At 41.4% G+C, this 27935-nt stretch overlaps 1 protein-coding gene across 3 annotated transcripts; it reads left to right on the plus strand.

The window, feature by feature from the left end:
- The first annotated feature begins 1419 nt into the window (after positions 1-1419).
- gareml (GRB2 associated, regulator of MAPK1-like) lies at positions 1420-27924 on the plus strand. 3 transcript variants are annotated; one of them, XM_034698905.1, is made up of 7 exons: positions 1420-1743; positions 8919-9059; positions 17207-17337; positions 18675-18840; positions 19280-20130; positions 24400-24569; positions 26316-27924. In XM_034698905.1, exons 1-7 carry the CDS (start codon positions 1632-1634, stop codon positions 26911-26913), a joined length of 2169 nt encoding a protein of 722 aa, XP_034554796.1. In that variant the 5' UTR covers positions 1420-1631; the 3' UTR covers positions 26914-27924. The 3 variants fall into 3 exon arrangements, with proteins under 3 accessions (XP_034554796.1, XP_034554797.1, XP_034554798.1); XM_034698906.1 differs by lacking the exon at positions 8919-9059; XM_034698907.1 differs by lacking the exons at positions 1420-1743; positions 8919-9059 and adding an exon at positions 13094-13151.
- The last annotated feature ends 11 nt before the right edge of the window (positions 27925-27935 follow it).

A 27935-nucleotide genomic window follows, 5' to 3' on the forward strand; every position in this document is an offset into this window, starting at 1 on the left:
CCCCTTTTTGTTATTCAACAAGTCACTTGGCTTCAAATAATCTTGTTTAAAGAGGTGGACAGATTTGAGTCAGTTAACCAGGATAGTTTTAAGCATATATTTTTCTTTAATGCAAATGAACCAGTATTATAGCAGCAATGTTATATTTTGTAGGGCTGGCTGTGGTGATGGGGCCCATTGAGATATCTTTTCAGGGGGCCCAGAATTCCTGGCGATGCCCCTGGCTATTGCTGGCAGTGTAAAGCAGTGTTTCTGTTTTGACCTCAACCCTGTATATACCAAAAACTGGCATGACCTCCATATCAACTCTGTATTAGATGGGTTCAAGACAGAAACTTAATATAAGTACAAAATTGGCATAAGAGGGATTGTCAGTCATGACTGGTCAATGATTTTCTCTATGCAGGTGTGTGGTAGGGCAGGGGTTCCCAAACTTTTCAGCCCGTGACCCCCAATATAAAGGTGCCAAAGACTTTAAACCCCCACTGTCCCTCAAAGTGATTTAATGTGGCTTCATTTATCTGGTCTGCAGAAAATTAGCCTACCTATATGAGCATGTGGCTGTGTTTCCTGTGCCGTAATGAATGAACCTACTGCTACTGATGCTTTTGATAATTAACTGTTCACTAACCCAAAACTTAGGAGTCATCTGGCAAAAATACAAGCTACCCCCCATGTTAGATTGTCCCCAACATTACTGACTTTTAAATCCCGCCTTAAAACATATTTTTCTCCTTGGCTTTTAACCCAGCATGAGAGTTGTGTGGTCTCTGTCTCTGTTCTTTTATTGGATTTTTATTTGCTCTTAAAGTGTTTTTATTCCTTTTATGTGTTTTATTTGTTTTATCATGATTATTTTACTTTATTCTATTTTATTTTCTGATAGCGTTTTATATTCTGTGTGTTAACTTATTTTCCTCACTGTGCAGCACTTTGCTAAACTTGATTGTTTTTTTTAAATGTGCTATATAAATAAAGTGGATTGGAGGCAGAAAACTCATTCAATTTTCTATTTTCAAGGTTAGCTACTATTTTTGTCGATATTTTTTTTTACTATAATGGGTAAAATGTACTCTTTTGTGATAACTTACAGACAAAAACATTCTGGAAGACATCTCACGACCCCCATTTGTGTCTCGCGACCCCCCAGGGGGTCCCGACCCACACTTTGGGAACCCCTGTGGTAGGGTAATAGTTTAACCTAAATGAACACAGTATACTTGGGGTTTTTTTTAAACGTGGATTAACATGGAAATTTATCAAAACATAAGATAAAAAAAAATGTATAAATGGCTTTAGGCGTGTTTTTTTTTTATAGCAAAAGGTCTCCAACATAAAAGTTTAATTGACCCTGCTTGTTAGTTCTTGTGTATGTGTGGGGGTGGTGGAAAGCAGTGAATGACAGGGAGGCAAAGAGAACGGGCTCGCGCTCCCTCCCACCGCTCGTGCGCACCGACTGTGACTACGCTCCCTCTTTCCTACATTCAAACATGGCGAAACTCTTTGCCATCATACCACCACCCTCGCCCTCCTCATCCACCACTGCGTCCTTATCGTCTCCGCTGACACCTCCATCATTATCTTCACGACTATCAACACCGTTATCTCCGGTACCGTGATGACCCGGGAGGATGGAGAAGTTGTCCGCGAGCCTGTCGGAGATCACCTGGAGCCCGTTGGCGCTGCCGCTGGACGCGGTGGTCAGCAAGTTCCGTCTGCCCACTCTGGTCCGCCTCGCGCACGGTAAGAGAGACATCCCTCTGCAGGTTCCTCGAGCTTCAGCACGAGCGTTATAAACTTCTCGCTGTGTTGCATTCTGTTTGACAAATGCTGGCTTACTTTGGCGCTCCTCTGTCCTCTCATGTCACAAGAGTTCATATAACCGTGACAGTAGGGATGAAAAAGTACCTTTAATATAGTGTACCGTGCAGGAAACGAGACAAACTTCAACCTTGCAAACATATATATGTGCTGAAGAGGTTTAACAGTTTATAAACGCTGGCTTCTTGGAACATGTGTAGCAATTTACTGAGAATCTGTGAAGGATTTTAAGGTTGCAAAGACTAGCAGGGAAACTACTACTTCCGGGGAAAAAACTTTCAAAATAAAACATTACCCATTTAGTAAACTGAACTGTTCTTAGGGCAGTCGCTTATAGCTGGTGTTGGTAGTCAGATTAAGATGCACTTTTTGTTATACGGGTTAAGATGATCTTCATGTCCTGATGGCAATCAATACATAATGTGTTCTTAAAAAGATCGAAAAAAACGACGGAGTCCTGAGGAAATGCTTCACCCCATCTACTAAGTTTCAACCCTAGCTTTAAAAGGTAAACTTTTCCTTGTTTGTGTTTGGACAGATATTAATAGATAATTTAGTAGTTATAACAAGGATAGACTTTTAAAACAGTGTAAACATAAAAATATTTGTGATGTACATATGTTTTAAATTAACTTTGACCATTAGTTTTGTGAAGGGATTCCATCTCCTTTGAAATTGATATCAGTCGACAAGCAGTACTATCATGTCTACCAAAATGTGAGCCTCTCAACCAAGCGGCGAACTCTGGTCTCAAACTATGAAGCCCATGGGGAAGTGTTATAAACTGCAGTCCATCGGGAATCCGCTTGAGGCTGGCTGCAGAAACACCGGATACCACATAGACAGTAATTCAAAAAAGACAATCTTTGCAGAATTAATAAACATGTTTACAGCCGGGTTCAAAAAACGGTTTGGCTCTACGTAGCTAATCTCTCTGTCGGCACACACTGTACGGGGGGTGAATTTTTTTCTAACGTGATGGTTCAGAAGATATTAAGATTACGAGTTTTTTCCCAAATAAGGACATGACTGACTTATATTAAGTCAGTCATGTCAATATTAGTATTAAAGACCTGTATGTATTAAAATTGCTTTAATATGCACTGATCAAACCACATTTCTTTCAAAAGCTGAAAATCAGTCAATTGAATACAAATTCAGGGAATAACATTTTTATTATTGAGTATTATGATTACTCGTGATGGAAAAAAATCTTGATGAAATCATTGTTTGGTTGTAAAGTAAAATAACAATGCTGTTTTAAATGTTTGAATAACTCAAAATATGTTGTGCTCTTATTTTGAAACCAACATCGCCCAGTTTCCGGTCCTCTTATCTTTGTTTCTCGCAGCATTGATACAGCTGCAGCGTTTAAACTCGGACACCTACTTTCCTCGTTCACACAAAAATACACTGACTGGCAGAAGCGATTCGTGCTGAAACATTTGATTCTATATCATACGTATTTGTTTCATGTTTTTACCGTCAACATGATTCTCTGCCTCTTCAGATTTGGTGTCTTTACTTTGGGAACGGTATTCGGGAGTCATGGCCAAAATTGTTCTAGTCCAGCGAGGCCCGGAAAGCCACAAAGTGTCTGTTGTGCTGCTGAAGTGCTGCTCAATTCTTTTCATATGTAAATGCTGTAATCTGTCGGTAAATGTGGTGAATACTAACGAGCAGCGACAAGGAGGAGAAACCTCCAACTTTTCAAAGCAGACACATAAAAGCGCGCCCCCGAGCAGAGCCGTGTCAGTGTCCCCAATGATTACGCACCTTACCTCCAGGACGCGCGTGTTAATAGAGATAACTAGAGCGCCTGTAGGTGTTTATTAACCGCACTGTAGTGAGCCCACAGAAGCCTGTTTGTTTGCACAGCCAGCTACTCAACTCCCAACTCAGCTTTATTTATATAGCACCTTTCAATACATATAAATATGCAGCCCAAAGTGCTTCACAGAATAACAGAGACAGAAAACAACAGCAGAAAGTAGAATCATAAAAGGCGTGATAATAAATAAAATACTAAAATAAGATAAAATCAATACAGTAAAATTAATAAAATAAGTAAGAGTGGAAAGAAAAGTTAGTAATAAGGTAGCGTTAACAAGATCAGATGAATACAAGAAATAGATAGATAATTCAATAAGATAAATACATGTTAAAGCAATGATTCAAATAATAATACAAATAATAATAATAATGCAGTCCAGGGCTAAATACAAATTACTCCACATTAAAAGCTAGATTAAAAAGGTAAGTCTTAAGTTTACTTTTAAAAACACCCAGAGAGCTCGCCGTTGTAATTTCCAAAGGCAGAGAGTTCCAAAGCTTAGGGGCGTAAAAACAGAAAGCTCTCTGGCCGGTGCTTGTGTGAGACACACGAGGAACATTTAAAAGGGAAGCATTCGAGGACCTCAGTGATCGGGTTGGAACATAAAACGACAGATCAGTGATGTATGGAGGAGCAAGGCTGTTAAGAGCTTTAAAAATAAGTAAAAGGGACGGTGGTTAGTTATTTACAGCAGGCTCTGACGTCAGCGTTTTCACACAAGATTGGCCCTCATCATTTCATATCAACAACAACAAACAAAAGCAGTGTTTTATCTGCACGGAGAGGCTGTGTGTCAGTGGTATCCAAGTGTGGGGGTATAATTCACAGTGATGGGGGCTTTCCTGATAGCCGGCAATATGAATGCCTCAGACTGCATGCTATCAAATTAAACACTTAGCTCAGAGATGAAGTGTAGCGAACAATTATTCCTCCTTATGTCAATACATTAATGTAGGTTAACCAAAATCACATGGAACTTTTAATCATGTAACCAAAGTTGGATGAACTGAAGTTGTGACTATTGGAATGTAACTAGTGCATGACGTTGTTCTCACTGTAAGGAATCTTTCTAGGTGGATCTTGTATAGGGTACATTTATTTGACATCCTCAGTCGATATTTACTTTGTGGGTGAAGATTTCACACAAAATATATGAATACAAATCAAGTCATATCTAAAAGACTACCATGTTATTGATTACACAGTCCTACTCAACAGGAGCAAATTTTCTAAGGACTCCTTTAACTTTTTTGGAAGAGTATAAGGGCCTCGGATGAGAAAATAAATGTTTTAGTTTAGTTTAGTTTATTTATTATTCATCGTGTCATGCACTGAAAAAGGTGCCCAGCGCATATGGACTTACAAGCAAGCGACGACCTCCCATCTCAAACTATGAAGTACCCATGGGGAAGTGTTATAAACTGCTATTCATCAAGAATCCGCATGATGCTGGCTGCAGAAACACCGGAAACCACATAGAAACCCATTCAAAAAAGACGATCCTTGCAGCATTAATATACATGTTTACAGCCTGGTTCAAAAAACGGCTTGTCTCTACGTAGTTAATTTCTCTATCTGCACACACTGTACGGGGGGGGGGGGACTTTTTTTCTAATGCAACGGTTCAGAAGATATTAAGATTACAAGTTTTGCCCAAATAAGGACATGACTGACTTGACTCCCGGACGGGAACCCAGCTGTTGGGTAGGAGGCTTAAACTCCGCCTCTTTACATCACACTATGCCTGGTTGAGTTCAGCATTTCCAATATGGCTGCCGCCGTACTGAAGTCTATCTTCATCAGACATGCAAAACAAATCAGGACAGTTTTCTAATATCTTGTTGAAAAGAAGGCACCTGAGATCATGATATGATGGACAGTAGAACAAAAAGTGCATTTCATTTTCAACTTCCTCCAGATCACACAAGGAACACTTTCTCTCCTCCTCTTGAACAGAGTGGAAGCGACCTGTTTCTAATGCCAGAGAACGGATACCACATCTCAGCTGAGCACAGACAGACCTCTGAGCTCTGGTTAGGTTAAGTGACATAAAGCTCTGGGTGATACATTTTTTTGAACAAACAATATGTTTATGTTTATTTATTTGCACAATTAAAAGAAAATACACACAAAAAAAGAGAAAAGATAAATATACTGTGCAGGAAGAGGCAGAAAACCCAGAGCTTATTTGAAGCCTCCACCCAAATAGTGTTCTAATATCAAAATTAATTAAAAAATACTAAATTGACACATATAAAGACAATAGTTGATACTAAAAATAAATATAAGTATATACAAAATTAACAGTTAATATAAATACAGTTATTACATCAACAGAATTCAAAAGTACAAACAAAATTTCTTATTTTGAGAAGAGGAAGATTTTCTTTTGTTATACACTTCAAAAAAATTAAAAATGTTGAGAATAAAGTTAGACAAATAAAAATCAATTTTGTATAAAAAAAAAAGTCAAAATAATATCCTGAGAAAAAAATTGTAAATCAAATTTGACAAAAATAAAATAACATGACATAACACATATGCATAAAACAGTTTCTGGATTAAATTAACCAAATCTTCCACACAGTCCACACCGTGACATATCCCATTTAAATTTCAATCAAAGAGGTATATAATAATAATACTATTTATATAGCACTTTTCAATACAGGTAACAAAGTGCTTCACAGTGGGCAATAAAAACAAGAAGAAGTGCAAAGCAAAATGGAGTGATAAAAAATTAAATGAAATAAAAATTCAAAAGCATGCAAGCTTATAAAACAGACCCTTAAAACAGAGTTACAATTAAATAAAATCACTCAATAAAAGCTTTTCTGTAAAAATGTGTCTTGAGTAATGACATAAAACAAGGGACTGATTCTGCAAGGTCAGAGCTTAAGAATTTCTCTATTTGCAATGGAGACAAGTGTGCAGTCGACCTCTTTTTATTGACTCTTGAACGGTGGTACAGTTGGTCACTCCTCTCAAGAAATCCCTTGATAACTCTTCTGACAGGCAGGGCTGAGTGTGGGTAACTATGCCTTTAAAGGGGATAACATAGCTTTTGTTTGCAGATTTTGCAAAAATTCATATTCATGGAGCTCACAATTAATGAAAGGGATATCTGTATTCTGTGATTTGGGTCAACTGACCTACAGCAAAACATTTACTGGCCAGGCTGATGTGAGAAACACAAATAGAGTTTAGTATCAAGCCTTGGGCGACAATCACTTAAAAAGTCTTTTAGTAATGTCCATTCATCAGAAAGTGGAACATAAAACAGCCCTGTGATCTGTGTCTGTGGATGAGAGAAAGAGATAGGGCTGTGTGTTTGTGCTCTGATTGAGTTGTACCGCTGAGCTTTCAGCAGAAATCAATGCTGTTGTGCGACATGCCGGCTCTGGTTTGAACTGGAGAGCAGTGTGTGTGTGGAGGGGGCTGTGTAATAGTGGGTTGCCAGTTGCCTTTCAGGGTCCTGATGAGTGGGAGTGATGAAGTGTTTCTGAGGGTAGTAATTAAGTTCACTGAATCCTGGCTGTAAGTGGGTCTGTGCTTTCTTCTGTGTGGGCGAGTTTTTCTGATTCTTATTGCTGTGCAACTTAGTGTGACCTTAAAAATGCAAAACCTGTTGTGTTACCAACTACCTGTTCAGCTCTGATATGTTGCTATGTGTTAATCACTGTTAAATAGATGATGCATCTCCACCTCCGCCACCTCCTGTTGTACAAAAATGACACCAAAATGAAGAGTGACATCTTGCACTGAGTCTGCAGAGTAGGGATCAGCTCTTGGATACACAGTATTGATGCTCAGCCCTTATTACTTATCAAAACACACATTAAACAGAAGAGATCGCCCCAGGTGGGTAGAGTCTACAGCAGCCTTTCCCAGACTTAGGAGTATTTTGGCCCACTTCAAGATACCAAATTACTCCAGAGCCCACTCAAACTTGTATGTTCTCTGCACATGCATGGGAAGCAAGCAGCAACTTCCAGTCTAAAAATATGAGTCCAATACGGAAGTGCTAAAAACTGCAGTTCATCGAGAATCCGCTTGAGGCTGGCTACAGGAACACCAGAAACCACATAGACACCAATTAAAAAAAGACGATCTTTGCAGCAGAAATAAACATGTTTCCTGCTGGTTTCAAAAACGGCTTATCCCTATGTAGCTAATTTCTCTATCGGCACACACTGTATGGGGGGTGAATTTTTTTCTAACACGACGGTTTAGAAGATATTAAGATTACGAGTTTTTGTCCAAATAAGGACATGACTGACTTGACTCCTCGAAGGGAGCACATAGCTGTTGGCTAGGAGGCTCAAACTCTGCCTCTTTACGTCACACTATGCCTGGTTTAGTTCTGCATTTCCAATATGGCTGCAGCCGTTGATTGGCTTCAAAACAGCATTCAGGAACAGATGGATGACGTCACGGATACTACGTCCATTATTTATACAGTCTATGGTTATAACCTATTATTGCATCATGTATTGTAAATAACCAGTCAAAACCTAACTTTTCAGAAAAGTAAATATTTTGAATTTGATCAGTTTGATAAAACTAATTATAATGACAGAAATGTGACATTTCTAATAAAAATGTATCTGATGTGTACTTTGGTTTTAAAATGTAACCCCTGTCCCATTTGTTAACATGGGCTTTATTATGTAGCTATACTCCAAAAAGTCACAGGAAAGGGGGATCTTTATCTGTTAGTTTCACTTTAGGGGAGCTGTCATGTCATACATCATTTTAATACAGTCCATAGTGTATGTGTATCAAGCAAGCAAGCAATCTTTATTAATATAGCACCAAATCCCGACAAATGTTATCTCAAGGTGCTTTACAAACATAGCAGGTCTAGACTGTACTCTGTTATATTATTAACAAAGACCCAACATCAAGACAGGATAAGATCCAGTCCCATCTTACAGTGAGGACTCGGTCTGATCTCATCTTAATCCACCATGAGCAGAGCACTTTGCAGCAAGGACAAACTTCCTTTAACAGGCAGAAACCTTGAGCAGAACTAGACTCATGTTAGACAGCCATCTGCCTCGACCAAGTGGGGGTTAGAAAGAGGGATAGAGGGAGATGAAGCGAGAGAGATGATAGTGGTGAGATTGATAGGAGTAGTTGTAGCAGCTAGAGTCTACGGCAGCAACTCAGAAGAATCTACGAGACAAGGGAGCAGGACTCCAGAAAGGTTTATGGTTGGTAACTTTATGTACGTGTGTGTGTGTGTGTGTATGTTTTACAGGTGAATGTGTGGAGGGTCTGTCGGAGGAGGATGTGGTGCTGTTACACTCCTGTCGTCAGTGGACCACAGTGACCGCCCACAGCTTAGAGGAGGGCCACTATGTCATCGGGCCCAAGATAGATATCCCTCTGCAGTACCAGGGTGAGCAAACACAGACACACAGACACACACACACAGACACACACACACACACACACGCACACACACACACACACACACGCACACACGCACACACGCACACACACACACACACACACACACACACACACACACACACACACACACACACACACACACACACACACACACACACAGCACTTTTATTGTGTTGTCTCAATAGTAAATCAAAAGTTCAGCACCACTCCAGTTTATCCCTAAAATGTTTGTTTCCCTCGGGGAAAATCAAAAGTTCAACAGTTTCCATTGCTCTATTTTTGTTGGGGAAAAGCCTCTTTAATCCAAACAAACATCAGGAATTAAACTGATAGACTGATAGTGGTAATGTCTGATGTGTTGAAAACTGCTTCACAAATGAAATCCATGAACTGATTTAATTTGTTCACCATAAACTAAAGATGACGCAGAAGTTCTTCAAGTTTTAAGTGCAACACTTAATTCCCATGGGAACACAGTTGACATGATTTGTTTCAGTCAAGCTTAGATGAAACAGGATCACATATTAACAACACAAGTGGAACAATGTCTGATTTTCTGGTCGTGGTTATTTAGCAGGAACTTGGTGGATGACATTGAAAATCTCTTTTTCAAGTGTTTGATATAACAGAACCAAATCTAAAGTGAATCAAGAAAAAAAGTTTCTCATGGAGTAGTTGAGAGAGTTTCACCTAACTGTGCTGGTCACGATGAATGTCAGCTTGTTTATTGTGGTAGAAAGAGAAAAAATATAACAGAGAAGAGGAAAACAGTGCAGCTGAATGACAGACTTTAAAGAACACATAATGACACATTGTATTGTCATGGCGGAGTAATAAAACTGACTAATAGAAACAGACTTTCTGTACCGAGACTCAGTCATGAGCTTCAGTCATTCATGCTCTCATGTTCTCATTGCCTCACCTCATACTCAGTGGAAGTGTTCACTTCAGATGAGTGCAGAGTGTGTCATTGCTTTGGGCAGAGTTTTAACATAGGACCCTTAGAAGAATAAGATAACTTTTAAAGCACTGAATCATTTCTGAATACAATCTGTGCCATATTTTCTTGTACATACACTACCAGTCAAAAGTTTGGACCCACTTTCTCATGCAATGTTTTTTTATTTATTTTAATTATTTTCAACATTGTAGATTAATACTGAAGACATCAAAACTATGAAATAATCTAGTTTTACCATAACATGGATTACAACAGTATCCATTGTGTACTAACCCTACCTCTGAACAACACAACTGATGGTCTCAAACACATTAAGAAGGCAATTAATTCTACAAATGAACTCTTGACAAGGCTCATGTTAATTAGAAACCATTCCAGGAGACCACTTCATGAAGCAGACTGAGAGAATACCAAGAGTGTGCAAAGCTGTCATGAAGGAAAAAGGGGGCTACTTTACAGAATCTAAAATATAAAACATATTCTGGTTTGTTTCAAAACTTTTTTGCTAATTGAATAATGCCATATATGTTATTTCATAGTTTTGATGTCTTCAGTATTAATCTACAGTGTTTCAAATAAATAAAATAAATACAAACCCTTGAATGAGAAGGTGTTTCCAAACGTTTGACTGGTAGTGTACATCTGTAATAAGTAACATAATGGGCCACTTCTCATCGTTTTTTTTTTCATTCTAAAAATAGGATTATTCCTGTCATAGAATAACTATGAATTGAATATGAATTAATGTCAAACAGCAACAACCAATCAATCAATTCTTATTTATATAGCACCAAATCACAACAACTGTTATCCCAAGACTCTTCACAAACAGAGCAGGTTTAGACCGTACTTTGTGTTATATTATTAACAAAGACCTAACATCAAGACAGGATAAGATCCAGTCCCATCTGACAGACAGGACTCAGTCTGATCTCATCTTAATCCACCACGAGCAGAGCACTTTGCAGCATTTAGCAAGTTACAGCGGCAAGGACAAACTTCCTTTAACAGGCTAAGATGAAGCGGATGCGCAAGTACAAATAACTCAGTTCCCCTGAGAGTCCAATGGTTTCATAACCTAAAAATTGCTAAAAATTGATGTGACCATACAAACAGGTCACTCAGCCTAAAGATTGCTTTAATGGAGCATTTACCTCAGTCAATGAAACATTCTCCAAACAGCCTAACTTGCACTGCAACACCTTAAAGAAGCTGCAGCCCTTCAGCCCACAATAACACAACAAACCAGATACATGTATATAAACATGACCTGCCCTGACTCCTCCTGTTCATTCACCACTCATCCCCTCACTGAATGAGTCTGATCACTCACTATGACCTCACCGGAGGAGGTCCATCACCACCATCTCATCGTGCAGACAGTCTGACCAGTCACATCACTGGCTGTGTAACTGGAGCCTAATGCCTCCTCTTCATTGTTTTCTCCACTGATGGAGCGCTGATGTCACCTCACACACTGCCGACTCCTCTCAGGCTCCTTTTTGGGAAGAATGAAAGAATATGTGAATGGGAGGCGGTTCGGTGAGATCATTGAAATTTTAGCCACTTTAGCATTTCTCATCGGAAGTATTAGCAGGAAGCAGCCAGAAGCAAAGAGCTTCAATTCAAATGATCAGTCGTTAAAGCAACACAGCAGTGCCATTCATTAGCATCTGTTATATTTTACTGTCTTTTATGGGAAGCTCTCCAGAGCCACAAAAGACATTGAATATCTGTTTTCAAAGGCTGAATGGAAACAGTGTGGTGAAGCCCTTTCAGGTGAAATAAACTGGGACTAATTACAATAATATTTCAATGAGAAGAGACTTCACAATGAGAGAGCAATCATTTAGAAAATATGAGTGACCAAATATTTATTTGACAAGTTCAGAAAATATGAGGAATGTGCATAGACTTTGGCAATAAGACCCCATCGTGATGTGGATGAGCCGGATGAGCTGAGGAGCTGCAGCTGGACAATGCAGAGAGGAGTTTGAGGTGACTGGCATGGAGGAGGGTTGTAATGTTTGAGCCAAAACTACAACAATTTACTTTTTTTTTGGCAGCAGCATGATGATTGGTGGATACAGATCGAGGCTGAAATCGTTAAAAGAGTTAATGCTCATAATTAGCCAGAAAAGGAAGAGAAGGAGAGGGACAGAGATAGGGAGAATGATTGACACAGATGAATGGTGACTTAAAGATGAATGAATAAATGTATGAGTAAGAAACAGTCTTGCTGCTTGAGGTTTATTTTATTTGTGATCAATTTTTTACTTTATTTATATTTGTATGCAGGTTGTTACAAGCAATATATTGATCAACGCAAGCAGAAACATCATGCTTGTGCAAAAAGGTTAACCTCATACAAATAAGGGGAGAAGAACAAAAACAAACCATAGCCACTGTAATAAAACAATATTAATAAATGACAATAATAAGAAAATTAAGCCCAAACCAAAACCTGTGACAGGATGGCGACCTGTCCGGGGTTGTACCCTGCCTTCCGCCCAAAGTCAGCTGAGATTAGCTCCAGCCCCCCCGTGACCCCGAACGGGATAAGCGGTCAAGATAATGAGACAAAAGGAGATTGAATCAATGTAAACATTTAAATGTTAAGTGTGGCTGAACACAAGGTAAACCCAGAAATATGCACTTTCAATTCAGCTTTACAGATCTTTTTGGGGGGTTATTCTATGTCCATTTTTGTTCTGACATGTGCTTTCCCTTTCTCTCTTTTTTAATGATCTGGTTGCCACTTTAAAAAAAAGGCTCATGTGTCAGGTTTAGCCAGTTAGTAATGATCGTAGCAAGGAAATACAGTAACTGTTGATATGGACCCAGAAGGCTCAGCTAACAGGAGTTGAACTGCAAAATAGTTTCACAGGTCTTGGTAACAGCCTCGTACAGCACTTTAGCATCAGGATTTCCTTCTGCTGAAATAATGCATGAGCTTGTGTTTCTGTTGCTTGACCTCTGTAGCATCGCATCAACCCGATAACCTCCTCAGCTGTGATCCACTTTAACAACACATTCCGGTAGACACGGAAAAAACGCCAGCCAGCCAGCCAGCAGAGCCCATTTAAATGTATGCACACTTATAGCAGCACATGACAGGTGAGTTGTTGTTGAATCAGAGTTTATCACCAGTGATGAGCTAATGTCTGCGTGATGACTTCATACAGGAAGTCTAAATAAGCTCTGCAGGAGAGCAATATAGGTTTCCCCCTGGGAACGGAAAACAGGATGCTCCCTCCTGCTTATCCTCTCTCTGTGTCAGTCTGTCTCCTCCTCTGTCCATGAGGGGGTGGATGACTGAAAGATAGAGGACAGAAAAGATGAATGAATGGCTTTCTGGGAAGCAAGTGGCGCCACAGCAATCCTTGTTTTGTGGATCTTAATGCCAAAGGATTTAGGAGGCTCAGAGCGATTCATTTCACCTCTTTGTAATAACAACTTTCTAAGATGTTGTTGTGTCTTGGTTGTGTTGATTTCTCCTTCGGCAAAATAATCCTCTTTCTTGTACAAATGTCAGGATGGGGCTTGTTTTGGGATTGGGCTTTCTGGTGAAAAAAGGACACACAATAATCACCAATACATCTTTTTCTCACATCACAGAAATCCACATTTATCGCAATTTATAAGAAAATTGGTTTTATCTAAACAAGAGTTGTCTCTTCATTGAAGATGTTTACGTTTTAGAGGTTGGATGGAGACCTGGCCATGCTTTCACATCCTTTTGATGCAGTCAGATGATGCTGAGGCGAGCTCTTAGCCAACCACACATACATTGGTGCCAACTTCTCTAGGTGGATAAAAATCATAGACTGTATAAAATATGGATGTAGTATCCGTGACGTCACCCATCTGTTTCTGAAGCGCTGTTTTGAGGCCAATCCGCGACGACAGCCATATTGCTGCTGTCCAGCGATTGTGACGTAAAGAGGCGGGCTTTGAGCCTCCTAGCCAACAGGTACAGTGTTCCCGCCTGTCAATAAAGTCAGCTGTGCCTCTCATTGAAAGTGTCGTAATCTCAATATCTTTGAAATTGCTGCGTTAGAAAAAAAAGTCCCCCCCCTACAGTGTGTGCCGATCGAGAAATTAGCTATCCAGACTACACTCGTCTTTTGTACCAGGCTGTAAACATGTTTATTTCTGCTGTAAAGATCGTCTATTTTTAATTGGTATGTATGTGGTTTCTGGTACTTCCATAGCCAGCCCCAAGTAGATCCTCAATGAACTGCAGTTTTTAGCACTTCTGCATTGGACTCATATTTTTAGACTGGAGGTTGCCGCTTGTATTTACCTCAAACAGAGGAAACAGTAGTAATGCGAGGACGAGGGAAACTACAAAAATGTTCTTGCTCGTCTTTTGGATTCAGTCTACCTCATATTATCGTTATTATAGTTGTTGTTATAGTTGTCTATTACCACTACTTTGCTCTTCTTGCTAATGTTAATCTTTCCAACACTATAGCATTGTAGTCAAGTCACCAATCCTTGTATCTGAGTCAAGTCTAGAGTCCAAGTATTCAAGTGAAGTCCAACTCCAGTCCCCATTATCTTTATTCTAAATTACAGGAGTTAAAAGAAGGAAGACAGCCATTAAACTGTAGACTATTCACTGCATGAACCTAGACTGACTGTGTGGGACTGATAGGACATTTAGAAAATACATTTTATTTATTAGCAGTAGATTCGGACTGATCCTATCGGCATGTCTAGAGATTTAAATCATAACAGAAGTTATGGCGCTGTGTGCAGGTGTCTTTTTATTCTAAAGTGGGAATAATTTAATATGGGAATTTTATGTATGTGGCCTTCCTGTGGGGCACACGTTGAGGGTGAGGGGGGTTACATTTAGAGTCAGGGGTATGGTTAAGGTAAAGTGGTTGGGATTGTGGTTGCAATGTTTCTGGTTGCAGTTAAGGATAGAATTAGGATTAGGAATATAATAAACTCATGGTTGTTAACCAAAGCAAGAAGCAACAGTGGCAATGTGATACAACCAGATCAACTAAATGTAAACTGAGGCCACCAGAAGGGAGGCAGACTACACAGAGGAAAGTAGTAGCCCCTTTGCCTCTCCCATTGTGTTGGGGAAGAAGAAAGATGGCGACCTCTATTTGTGCGTTGACTACCAGCTCCTAAACAGCAAGACCCGCAAAGATGCGTTTCCTCTGCCTCGCATAGAGGAATCCCTTGACGCTCTTTCAGGTGCCCATTAGTTTTCAACCCTGGACCTAGCTGCTGGGTACAATCAAGGACCAGTCACAGAAAAAGACTAAATCAAGACTGCATTTTGCACTGCTTTCGGCTTGTTTGAGTGGAACTGTATGCCATTTGGCCTCTGCAATGCACCAAGTACTTTCCAGAGGTTAATGGAGAGAATCTTTGGAGATCAACATGGTCCATCATTGTTACTGTACCTGGATGATGTAGTTGTGTTCTCTTCCTCTGTAGTCGAGCATGTGAAACGGTTGGACGTCGTGCTGGGCCGCCCCTAAGAAGAGAATCCTGTGGAGGTCCTGGGTTGAAGACCCCGATTTGCTGGTTTTTAGCACCAAAACCATTCACAGAAACCAAACAAGAAGACCTCCCTTCCACCAACACCAAAGAGACGATGGGAGGACAAAAAAAAAAAAAAGATTTTCTGTAAATAATATTAGAACAAGCATAGTGTGGCCCTATTTTTGTTGTAAAGTGTCTTAAGATAACTTTGGTTATAGTTTGGCTCTATACAGAAATCATATATTCATGACATATTTTCCTCATATCGCACAGTCCTACTAGTAACCTTGTTTACTCCGTCTGGGTCTGTCACTTTTACTTTGAAAGGGGGTTGCTGGGTTGTGTGGAAAAGTAGCACTTGCTGGTATTGTTCAGTGTGCTGGAAGCTCCTTATCCCTGGGGCTCTGTTTGAATTGGGAGGTGGGGGGTGGAGGCGAAAGGAAGGGAGGTGTTGGCGAGGAGGACGGTGGAGTTTGGTATTCTGCTCGGCCTCGCAGACAAAGAAACTTTCTCCTCTCTCTCTCTCTCTCTCTGAAACACACAGAAACGTCCTGACTCTGTGAGAGAAAAAATGAGGGTCCTTGGAGGGTAATAGCAGTTCAATGTAATCCCATAAACTGGTAAATAAGAATCAAAGGATCATGTGATTTGATTTGAGCCTATTGTGTGTGCTCTGAGGAGGGTTCTTTACAACATGAAGAAGAGGAAGAAACTGAAAACATTTACAGTTTAGAGAACACAAACAGAGTCAGTGGACCACGACACCACAGTGTGAAAGATTTACAAACTGAAGGGGGGAAGAAAGGGTAGAAAAAAAGAAGGAGAGAGAGTTGTGTGTGTCACTGTCTCCATGGTGATGTGTCTCTGCTCTGCGTGAGAATGGGGGTTCTTTATTGGTTGCCATGCCAACCCCATCGGCTGTTGATTGGCCTAGAGCTGGTGCCAGGTCATAGGTCACGGAGGTGTATTCTTCTTGGTCAAAAATGTGTGTGTGTGTGTGTGTGTGTGTGTGTGTGTGTGTGTGTGTGTGTGTGTGTGTGTGTGTGTGTGTGTGTGTGCGTGTGCGCGTGTGTTTGCAATGAGACTACAGGAAGTCAAATAGAAAGAATCAAAACAATTTTTTGCTTCGGAACTTCTTTTTCTCTACAAATTTTTCCCTCCTTCATTCCTTTCCTTATTTCCTTTTTGCTCCTTATTCCCTTTCTTCTGATCCCATTTCTATCCTTCTTTTCTTTCCTTCTAGTCCGTGTTTTTTCCTTCTTTTCTGTCCATCTATTCAAATGTTCTCCTTCATTTTCCTTTTTTTCCCCATTTCTCTCTACCATTCCATTCTTCTCGTTTCCATTTCCCCCCTTCATTCCTTTCCTTCCCTTGTTTTCCTCTTTCATTCCTTTCCTCCTTTTCCATTTTTCCTCTTGCGTTCCTTTTCTTTTTCCTCTTTTCTTGTTTCCTTTGTTCTCTTTCATGCCTCCCTTAATTTTCTCTTTTCTTATTCATTCTTTCCTTTTTCCTTTTCCTCCTTCATTACTTCCTCATCATTTTCTCCCATTATCTCTTTCTTATGGGCCTCCTTGTCTTTCCGTTCTCCCCCCTGCCATCACTGACATTCCTTTTTAATCCTTCTTCTGCTTTCTTTGTTCTTTCTTTCCTCCTCTCTATAGGAAAGTTCAAGTTGTTAGATGAAGACCGAGACGTCAGAGACCCCGTCCAGTATTTTGCCAGTGTGGAGGAAGTTGCTGGAGTCTTCCCTGACCGGGTCTTTGTCATGGAGACAATCACTTTTAGTGTCAAGGTTTGTGTAATTGAAACACATACATTTGTATATATATCTTTTTCCATTTACATGCTCCCCCTTGGCCATATAATTCTTAATACAATGTCCGTTATCATTGCTATGCCGATGACACACAACTTTACATCCCAATAAAACATAATGACCAATCAATAATCACACATCTTCACAACTGTCTGTCAGAAGTTAAATCTTGGATCAACTTTTTAAAACTGAATGACTCCAAATCTGAAGTCATTGTGTTCGCCCCCCCCCAGCAAAAAGGGATCAAAATTGGGTGAACTATCAAATAATGCCAAACCCTCAGCCAAAAATCTTGGTGTGATCTTTGATCGGAATTTGTGTTTTGAGTCATAAGTGAAAAAAGTTGTCCAGTCTTGTTTTTATAAGCTCAGAAATGTATCTAAAGTCAAGCCCTTAATGTCAGCAAAAGATCTCCAGAAATATATTCATGCTTTTCTATCCTCCCATCTCGATTACTGTAATTCCCTGTACACATGTCTTAGTCAAAAATCAATCCACCATCTTCAAACAGTTCAAAATGCAGCAGCTCGTCTTTTAACAGGAACTAAAAAATGTGCCCACATCACCCCCATTTTAGCTCATCTACATTGGCTGCCTGTTGATTTTAGGAGCTGTCATTTGCCGAGAGGCAGGGTACACCCCTCGACAAGTTGCCGGAGTCTCCCTGTGCTACCAGGCAGAGACAAAAAAACATCCACACACACATAGTAACACCTACGGGAAATTTAGAGAGACCAATCCACCTGGTGAGCATGTTTTGGACTGTTTGAGAATGCCTGAGTACCTGGTGTGAACCCACAGATGCATGGGGAGAACATGCAAACTCAGACAGGATCCAGCCCAGCCAGGAACCCTCCGTGCAGTCAGGTCTTAATTATATTTAGCCTCAAAATTTTTGGGCAGGGTCACTTTGAGTAATAGGTGGAAACAGCTAGCTGTCTGCTGGACATCAATAAAGCTAATTAAATGACAGAACCAAACCTCTCATCCACGTTTATGTGGCTTTTCAACAAAAACTTGGGAACTGGACCAAAAGTAAAGCTTTCAGTATTATTTATGGCAGTGGTCACGGGTTAGATAAGGGTGTTGTCTGTCTTGCATGGCTAGCTTAGCGTTTGCCACTCTCCCATTTGGATATGGTAACTTCAGGCACCAGAAAATCAAAGTGTTGAGCCAATGGTCAGCCAGCAGCTGAGTTTGCAGAGGCTTCAGTCTGTATTTTACATAGTCTGTGGTTATTTCATCTGCTATTTCACCTAAAGTGTCTGTCTAGTAATATAATTTCAAACCAGTCCTCCTTGTGTGTGCTTCAGGTGGTTTCAGGGGAGTTCAGCGAGGACAGTGAGCCCTACAGCTTCACTCTGCAGGCTGGAGATGAGCTGTCACTGATGGGGAAGGCGGAGCTTCTCTGCGCCACGCCCTCGAAGGAAAAGACAGGACTGAGCGCGCTTCTCAGACGCTTGGGAAAGACTCCTAGAAGTAAGTAAGGCAAACCGTTGACGTCTTTGTTGAATCTCTGGCAGAGTGTAGGATGAAGAGTTTCAGTGCCCTCTGAAAAAAGAAATGTTTGTTTGTTTTTGAAATGATAAGAATGATTTTAGGCTTGGAATCAGACAAATCTGAGAGCTCATATTTCTTAGTTTTGGCAGATGTGTCTGGTTCCTCTCCAAAGCTGATAGATGTCCATCCAGCTTGATTCAAGTCAGGCCAATGACAACAGTTACGCTATAATGGGGCAGGTTGAAGAGCCTTTGAGGGTTGCCAGTAACAAAGATGGCTGCCTCTCATTGGCATGTTGTTTATCTGAACCTGCTTCAGTCTTAAATGACCTTGGCTGTAGTTCATCTAACATACAAACAGTAATATTTGGCTTCTATATGAAAAGTTACTCTCAACCTTTCTGTCTCCACCCTCTCAGGTAAAACCCCATGCCTCGTCTGCATGAACCATCGCACCAATCAGAGCGTCAGCCTACCCTTTGGCTGTCGTGGACGCTTTTGCACACGCTCCCCTCTGGAGCAAGGCATGCTGGGAGGAGAGCACACGGTACGCAGCATCATCGAGAGAGTTCGCCTCCCTGTCAATGTGTCAGTGCCTTCCCGGCCCCCGAGAAACCTCTACGACCGCCACGCCGTCCGAGAGGGCCACCGCTACAAGCTGCTCAACATCGTCAGCAAGACGGTGGTGCTCTGCATGGTGCTCCGCCGACAGGAAGTCTCCCCCTCACACTTTTTGCTGCTGCGCTGCATGCCCCGCTTCAACGTAGCCGAGGCCTCCGTCCACACAGCGGTGCTAGAGAGCCTCTTGTTGCGACACTCTTTTGACCCGGACGCCTATTCCCGTGCCGTGAGGGAAACCCGGCCCGAATTGGAGTGTATGACTGAGGAGTGCGTGAGCCCGCGGCGCTCTCGCATGTGTGTGTCAGGTCAGGACTCATTAGCGCCGGCACTGCAGCGCCTCTCCATGTGCGGGTATGGGGGCGGGGTTTCGGACAACCTATCACAGCGCTGCAGGGACTCTCTCGGGGAGAGGTTAGGGGAGGGGCCAGGTGAGGAACGGGAGTATGTGACTCCTGAGTGGACTGATGCGGAAATGAGGACCAGTGAGGAAATCCCTTATGAGGAACTCTGGACCAATCAGAACCCAGAGAGCCTAGGGAAGGAGCCGAACCTCATCTCTTTCCACTCATCTTCTTCATTAGACGGCACTCTTGGTACCGTGTTAACAAGAGTGTCCACACCGCCGCCCGTACCTCCAAAATCTGATGCTGTGAGTCTTACCCTTCACCCTCCTGTCCTTTTTGTCCTCTGTCTCTCTTCCTTCTTATCTGTCTGCAGCAGCATCCGGCTGTTAAAAGTCAGGATGCATGGTTTGAATTATTCATACATTACAGCTTTTAAACCTCACTGACCACATTCACACACACACACACACACACACACACACACACACACACACACACACACACACACACACACACACACACACACACACAAAGACACACTCTGACTTCCTGGAAAGCAGCTATACACTCAGAGCCCATGAATTCACATGTCATCATTACCAAGGATGCAGACACGTGTGTGCTGCATCAGTGGGATACAACATTTCAATATCTGGTACTGAGCTAATTCAGTCCAATTGTGGAGTTATTATTGATCACATGATAAAAGATGAACACAGAGCAAAGTTAAAGCATTCATTCTGATGAGAACAGGAAACAGAATAAGCTCCTGTAGTTCTTAAAATGCTTCTTGACAACGTTCTAACGCTTGGGTTTTGAATAAGATCAGCTGGCTTGTCAGTACACTTGTCTTACAGATGATTGAAGATGATTTTAGTTTCTGTAGTGACTGATACTGAGATTATCCTCCAACAGTTTTTTTAAGCCCTCCTGTTATGTTCCTTTCTTAGGGACAAGGATAATGTTCCTGGGTCAACTTGACCCGGGCATATTTAATGATTCAAAAGTGTCAGAACCAAAAAAAATCCCAATTTACATGTTTTAAATCTCATTATTAACTCCATTACTAACCATTTAAATCAATATTTAGTGCACTGGTGTTCTTTAATTCTCACAGATCATAGTTCAATGAGGATAATTCACTTGTTTTTTGAGAAAATTAATTTTAAAACTTGTTTTATGCACATTGAAAAGTGATTGGGGTGATATATGTCACACAGTTGCAAAGCAGTACAAGCAGTATCTATGTAATATAAACATGCAAGGGAGTTTGCAAATGTTTGAAATGAACCCTTTTCATTGTATATGTTGTTCACACTGATTAAGCCAAGCAGAAGAAGTTTCATAGTGAAAAAATAGTTTTAACATTTTTTTTAGATTTTTGAACTTTAAAATGGGTCAATTTGACCCGCACCATAACAGGAGGGTTAATCTGCTAAAGCATGTTGGTTGTTGCTGACGTGCCAGAGATCGTCAGACACTAGCTTAGCTGATACCATGCAGTTTACGTATGGATGTCTAAATCTGAGGAAATTCAGGAGCAACGTCATTTTTAATTTGAATGTTGTTGTTTTTAATTAAAGTAATATGGCAGAAAAAATGTTTTTGGAATTCCAAAGGCCCAATACTTATTTTGGGACTGTATAAATAATGGATGTAGTATCCGTGACGTCACCCATCTGTTCCTGAGCGCTGTTTTGAAGCCAATCAACGGCGGCAGCCATATTGGAAATGCGGAACTCAACCAGGCATAGTGTGACGTAAAGAGGCGGAGTTTGAGCCTCCCAGCCAACAGCTATGTGTTCCTGTCCAGGAGTCAAGTCAGTCATGTCCTTATTTGTACAAAAACTTGTTATCTTAATATCTTCTTAACCGTCGTGTTAGAAAAAAATTCACTCCCCCCGTACAGTGTGTGCTTATAGAGAAATTAGCTACGTGGAGCCAAGCCGTTTTTTGAACCAGGCTGTAAACATGTTTATTAATGCTGCAAAGATCGTCTTTTTTGAATTGTTGTCTATGTGGTTTCAGGTGTTTCTGCAGCCAGCCTCAAGCAGATTCTCAATGAACTGCAGTTTATAACACTTTCGCATGGGCTTCATAGTTTGAGACCGGAGGTTGCCGCTTTGTTCAAACCCCAAAATGTTACATTTTTAACTGTGACAATTCTTCAAAAGCAGCAAAATTTCCAGATATTTTTCTAAAAACTCCTGTAAGATGTTTTAATGTAGTAACTAAACAGATTGAAACTGCCACAAATGCCTTTGATCTAAAAAAGCAATATCACTTACTTCTTAAACTCAGTGTTTTTTTGTAGAGAGTTCAGTCATGGTGTATTCAACATGTGCCCTGGGCTTCCTGTCCATACTTAAAGATTAACTGGTACCTGGATAGAAAATTTGAGTACAGCATAAGTTAAAGCTCCTGTGAGGAGTTATTAGCTGATTAAGAAGCAGAGCAAAATTTATATTGACGCCTACAAAAGCAAACAAGACCATCAGAGAGAAGACCAGGGTTTACGTTAGCCGGTATTTACCGGGTATTAGCCGGTTTCACGTGCAGTTGTCCAGCATACAGAGATTTCATCGGCCAAAATGTCCTGCGGTAAAAATAACAAATATAAATAACCATATTGCTCATAATTTAAGCTGGGGGGCTCCCTCTTAACTGCACGTGAAAAAGTGGAATAGTCTTGTATTCGGAGTCTAAACCTTTACATACCAGCATTTGTTCATGACCGTGCCGTGAAGCAGCGGATATTTTTAGGTTCCACACGTCACATTTACTGATTGACAGCGGCACGGAGAACAGTCGGACCTGAATGCTCAAAAACATCAGGAAACACTCCTCGACTGATGACGGATTCGCGAAAATTTGTGTAACCACAGCTCGTGCTTGAGTGTACAGAAAGTTAGGATCATATACTTTATGAATAGTTTAATCAAGTTTAGCCTCCCAGCATTATGAGATAGGAATATCAAAACATACTCGGAGATGGCCACCTTCCAAAACGCTTAAAATGGGACTGATAGCGTGCACGTGGATTACTCCCTTCAGCGCAGTGTGCAGAGGACATTGCCAAACATTCACTCGTTACTTGCATGCGGAGTTCAGAGCAGAGTTGGGTGCAGAGGGGCACGGAGGGCACCGGACTGACTTGGCAGGTCACGCCTGTTGGCACCGGACCAGAGGAGGCTCAGGTTTGAGTCAAAGTGCGGGGCTTACATTATGATGGACAGAGGATGCTCTGCTGCCTGTCATATTACTACAGAAATTAGACTAAAATAAATACATTCAGCATACAGCTGTCATACTGAAAAAAAAAGCCTAATGTAAACTCTGGATAAGACTGATTATTTATATTTACTTTAAAGTATACCTGTAACCTCTGCCATGGGGTCGGTGTCGGCCAAGGCTATTAACTTCCCCATGCCAAAGTTTCGTTGTACATTGCACATTAGACAGTTAGAAAGCATATCTACATTTGTACAGGGCAGCATCAGCAATTAGTTACCTTGTGTTGTCGATAAGTGTGCAAAATCAACAAAGCTCAAAAGTCGCTTACAGTAACTTTAAAAAAAAAAAAAGTCTGTTTAACCCTTGTAGATCAAATACTGACTCATAATATCCATCCAAAACATGGAGAAGTGTTGGAATGTTTCTGACTGGAATGTTTCATTTTAACAGCACATTATAACTTGATTCTTGTTTAATGTTTTTTCTGTTTCATGCCTCTGTGTGACATGACAAACATCCAAAAATCCTGTTCAACTCATTTGTTTGTTAACACATCTCAGGTTTAACTGAAGATTCATGTGCTACTCTGTTATTGTCACTACTTGCTTTGTGTTTCCAAAAGAAATTGTTAATCAAACCTCAAGTTGTTGTTTCTCAAACAATGTTTCCATAGCTGAGCATCTACACTGTTGCTCCCAGATCAAGTGCTCATGTGTCTGTTTTTGTGAGGAGGAAATTATCACGCCTGTTTCTCTCGTTAAACTTTTTTCTGCCACAGTGACGGCGGCGTGCAGCGCTACAGCAAGGGCGCGTGGGTGTTAATGTTTGCTATGCAGCTGGATTATACCCTGTTGCACACGATGTTCCTCATTCCCTGATATTTAGCCTGCCAAAGCGCTCTGTGTGTGTGTGTGTGTGTGTGTGTGTGTGTGTGTGTGTGTGTGTGTGTGTGTGTGTGTGTGTGTGTGTGTGTGTGTGTAAAGAGCTTGCCTCTGTGTGTGAGGCAGTTTGTTTGAGGTGTAAAGGTCACCAAGTTTGACATTTACTGAGCAGAGCATTGGGAAAAGAGAACACACACACACACACACACGCACACACGCACACACACGCACACACACACACACACACACACACACACACACACACACACACACACACACACACACACACACACCAACCCTCATACACTAACAGAAAAAAAACCCACGCACACACACAAAGCCTCCTGAGAAGTTAATTTGTAGGACTATACTTTTTGCTGTTGTGAGTTAAATTTTTCTGTGCATGTGTTTATGTGTGTGTGTGTGTGTGTGTGTGTGTGTGTGTGTTTGTGTGTGTAGGTGAGAGAGGAGTGTCGCTACTTGATCGCCCCTCCGGTTCCCCCCCGCTGCTCCAAAGGAGGATCCATTTCCAGTCCAGTCCCCAGCCCTCCTGTCCCACCCCGCTTCCCCAAAGCGTCCACCTCCCCCAGACCAAACCTGTCCTTCTACTCCTCTGGACTTCAGGACAGGTAACGTGGGAAGGTTTATGGATTTTTTAGCTTAATTCCCGAGGGGTCTTGGAGCCTCTTCCAGCTTTGATCCCATTCTTTTGGGATGTGCTTTTGTACCAAAAGAGGAAGTAGCTATTCTTGCTTAAATTGAACCTGTATGACAACTGTTTACTCATCAAAGGATGACCCCAGTTTGCGTCTCAGTGTCTCTATAAAAGCAGATGATATATGGGAGGGAAGCAGGATAAAAGGTAACTTCCTCTTGATGAGTTCAAATATAATGGGTGTAGTGAGACAGACTTCCATTGGATTCTTGGTTTTATGGATTTTGACACCGAAAAAGTAATGTAAGCATAAGACCCGCCTCTTATGTTAGATTGAGTTCAGCATTTCCAATATGGCACCCACTGACGATCGGCTTCAAAACAGCGCTTCAGGAACAGATGGATGACGGCACAGAGACTACGTTGTAGCGTGACAGAAATCATGTGGCTATATTGTCCCTTTAAGGACTCGTGATTGTATTGGCGAATCTGAAACCCAAAACTTTTCTGGAATTTTTCCAAAAAAGTACTCAAACAATGAATTGATTTCAAAACTGTTGTCAAATGATTTTATGTAAACAACTAATCAATGAATCGACTCATTGTTTTAGCTGTGCTTTATTTAGTACTTTCCCAAATTAGTTTTTAAATGGGAGCTTGTTATGGTCTGCAGGATAAGTCAGAGACTCCTGCATGGAGACAAAAACAGGTCTAAAAATAGGAGTCCAATGCGGAAGTGCAAAAACCTGCAGTTCATTGAGGATCCCCTTGAGGCTGGCGCCGGAAGTACCGGAAACCACATACACTGCAATTCAAAAAAGTCGATCTTTACAGCAGAAATAAACATGTTTACAGCCTGGTACAAAAGACGAGTGTAGTCTTGATAGCTCATTTCTCGATCGGCACACACTGTACGGGGGGTGAATTTTTTTCTAACGCGGCAATTTTGAAGATATTGAGATTATGAGTCTTCCAATGAGAGGCACAGCTGACTTGATTGACAGGTGGGAACACTGTAGCTGTTGGCTAGGAGGCTCAAAGCCCGCCTCTTTACGTCACAATTGCTCAACAGCAGCAATATGGCTGCCGCCGATTGACCTCAAAACAGAGCTTCAGAAACAGATGGGTGACATCACGGATCCTACATGTGCATAAATTGTATGTATATATCAAAACTATGTGTGAAGCATGATTAAAATAACACAAGTGGAAAAATTGAATTTCCCACATCAGGATTAATAACGTACATTTCTTCTTCTTCTTCTTCTTCTTCTTCTTCTTCTTCTTCTTCTTCTTCTTCTTCTTCTTCTTCTTCTTCTTCACATACATAAAAGTAATAAACATAGAGCTTTCTGGAGTCCCTGAGCTCCCTTGTCTTGTTCCTCTGAATCACTGCTGTAGACAGCCTGCTGCTGTGGGCGTTCCAGACTCCAGCTGCAACAACTACTACTATCCTTCTCACCACTATCATCTCTCTCACTTTCTCTCTTCTTCTACTTCTTCTTCTTCTTCTTCTTCTTCTTCTTCTTCTTCTTCTTCTTCTTCTTCTTCTTCTTAACTACATGAAGTCCATCCCAGAAGAAGAACTTTACATAAGAAAATAACTTTGAGTCATACCCATATAAATTGTGTATGATTTCAGGTTTACTCGTGTAGATTTGGTGACTTATGAGTCACTGCTACGACAATAACAACGTCTCTTTGTCCTGCTCTGTCCCAGCTGCTCTCCATCTCCTGATGCCTCCCTCTACTGTTACCCGTGCTCCTGGGCAGACTGCCCTGCTCCAAACCCCACCAGTCCTGAGCCGGTCTCTGCCATCTCCGGCGACAGCACAGCCAATCCTCAGCCAGCACAGGCCACCTGGGCAGAGCCATGGGTTGACTCCTTCACCCCCTCAGGTCCTCGACTGAGGCCACCTCCGCAGAGCCGATTCGCTCCCTTTGGGGCGTTGAACCCCTTCAACCGCCAGTCTCCCTGTCCCTCACCTGAGCCCATCCCCAACCCCACCCCTGATTCCTCCAGAGGTGCAGAGGGTGGCGGGACATCAACAGGGGTCACTGAAGGCCTGTCCCCGCCTCCTGACCCCACCTGGCGGCCCCCTGCCGACCTCTCTGCGCTGTCACTGGAGGAGGTGTCAGCGTGCCTGCGCTTTATCGGCCTATCAGAGGCAGCGGTGGGCGTGTTCCAGAGGGAGAGAATCGACGGCAGCCTCCTGGTACAGCTGACCGATGACATCCTGTCACATGACTTCCATCTGAGCCGACTCCATGTCACCAAGATCACACAGTTCATACAGGGCTGGAGGCCTAAGATCTAACACACGTACACACACACACACACACACACACACACACACACACACACACACACACACACACACACACGTACACACATAAACAGTCCTGATAATGTGCCTGTTGGCTGCTGAGCCGTCCTGAATGTGCCTTCCACTGTGACCAAGCGGCTGCTGAGCCTCACTGACTCAAACTGACACTCTGCTGAAGGAAACCATGCCACCCTGTGGTCAAATTAGAGAACTGACACTTGAACGGCTTTCATGCTGCAAGTCTTTGACAGACTGACTGCATCATGGCAGACTGGGACTAGTTTACTAACAAATGACTACAACTGAGGGGTACATGGTAATTAAGCCAATTTTGATTAATTTTTGGTGGCAGTAAGACAAAAAAGCTTCATCCATACACTTCTAGACAGCTGTAGGTTTTAAGCTCTACATGGATTTGTGCAGCCTTCAAACTTTGGACCCACAAAAATCTGAAATGAGGGAAAACATGCCTTCAAAAAAAATCTTGAAAAATTTGATTTTTTTACACTTTGCCACTCTCAGAGATTGTTTGTTTATGCAATACAAGGGCCTTTAAGGGAATTAAAGGCTGTAATGCTGTTTCCTATCTTTTTTTAAGCATCAGTGGCAAGAAAAGTTTCTCAAGAGATAAGAATGTGCCAGTAAAGCTGAATAAAAAGAAAAAATGCTGAAGATCTTGAAGTCAAAAGCAACCAGTGAGGACATAATTGAAATTCTGGTATTGATCCAAGAGTCACTGAACCATCTCTGAATAGAAAGTTCTCTGTGTCAAGACCGTTCTGTGCTTTTCAGACAATGGGATTTCTTTATTAACATTCCTTCTGAGAGTAACACATGAAGCCCTTTTTGTCTGCTGTTGCATACTCAGATGTGTTGCCATGCTATAATGTAATTTTTGTGACTGCCTCAGAAATAGAGTTCTCAAAAATGTACCTCAGATCACCTGTTGAGATACTGTATGCACGATTTAGCCATGCATAATATTAAATGATATTAAACTGAGTCATTTGTTT

Source organism: Notolabrus celidotus, chromosome 13 (assembly GCF_009762535.1).
Source record: "Notolabrus celidotus isolate fNotCel1 chromosome 13, fNotCel1.pri, whole genome shotgun sequence".
NCBI classification, from domain to species: domain Eukaryota; kingdom Metazoa; phylum Chordata; class Actinopteri; order Labriformes; family Labridae; genus Notolabrus; species Notolabrus celidotus.

Bases quoted from the DNA above. Each gene is read 5' to 3' on its own strand.
- gareml (XM_034698905.1), top strand. From the start codon at position 1,632: ATGGAGAAGTTGTCCGCGAGCCTGTCGGAGATCACCTGGAGCCCGTTG. The intron at 9,060-17,206 runs GTGAGCAAACAC...TCCTCTCTATAG, and splicing joins TATCCCTCTGCAGTACCAGG to GAAAGTTCAAGTTGTTAGAT. The intron at 18,841-19,279 runs GTAAGTAAGGCA...CCACCCTCTCAG, and splicing joins CTTGGGAAAGACTCCTAGAA to GTAAAACCCCATGCCTCGTC.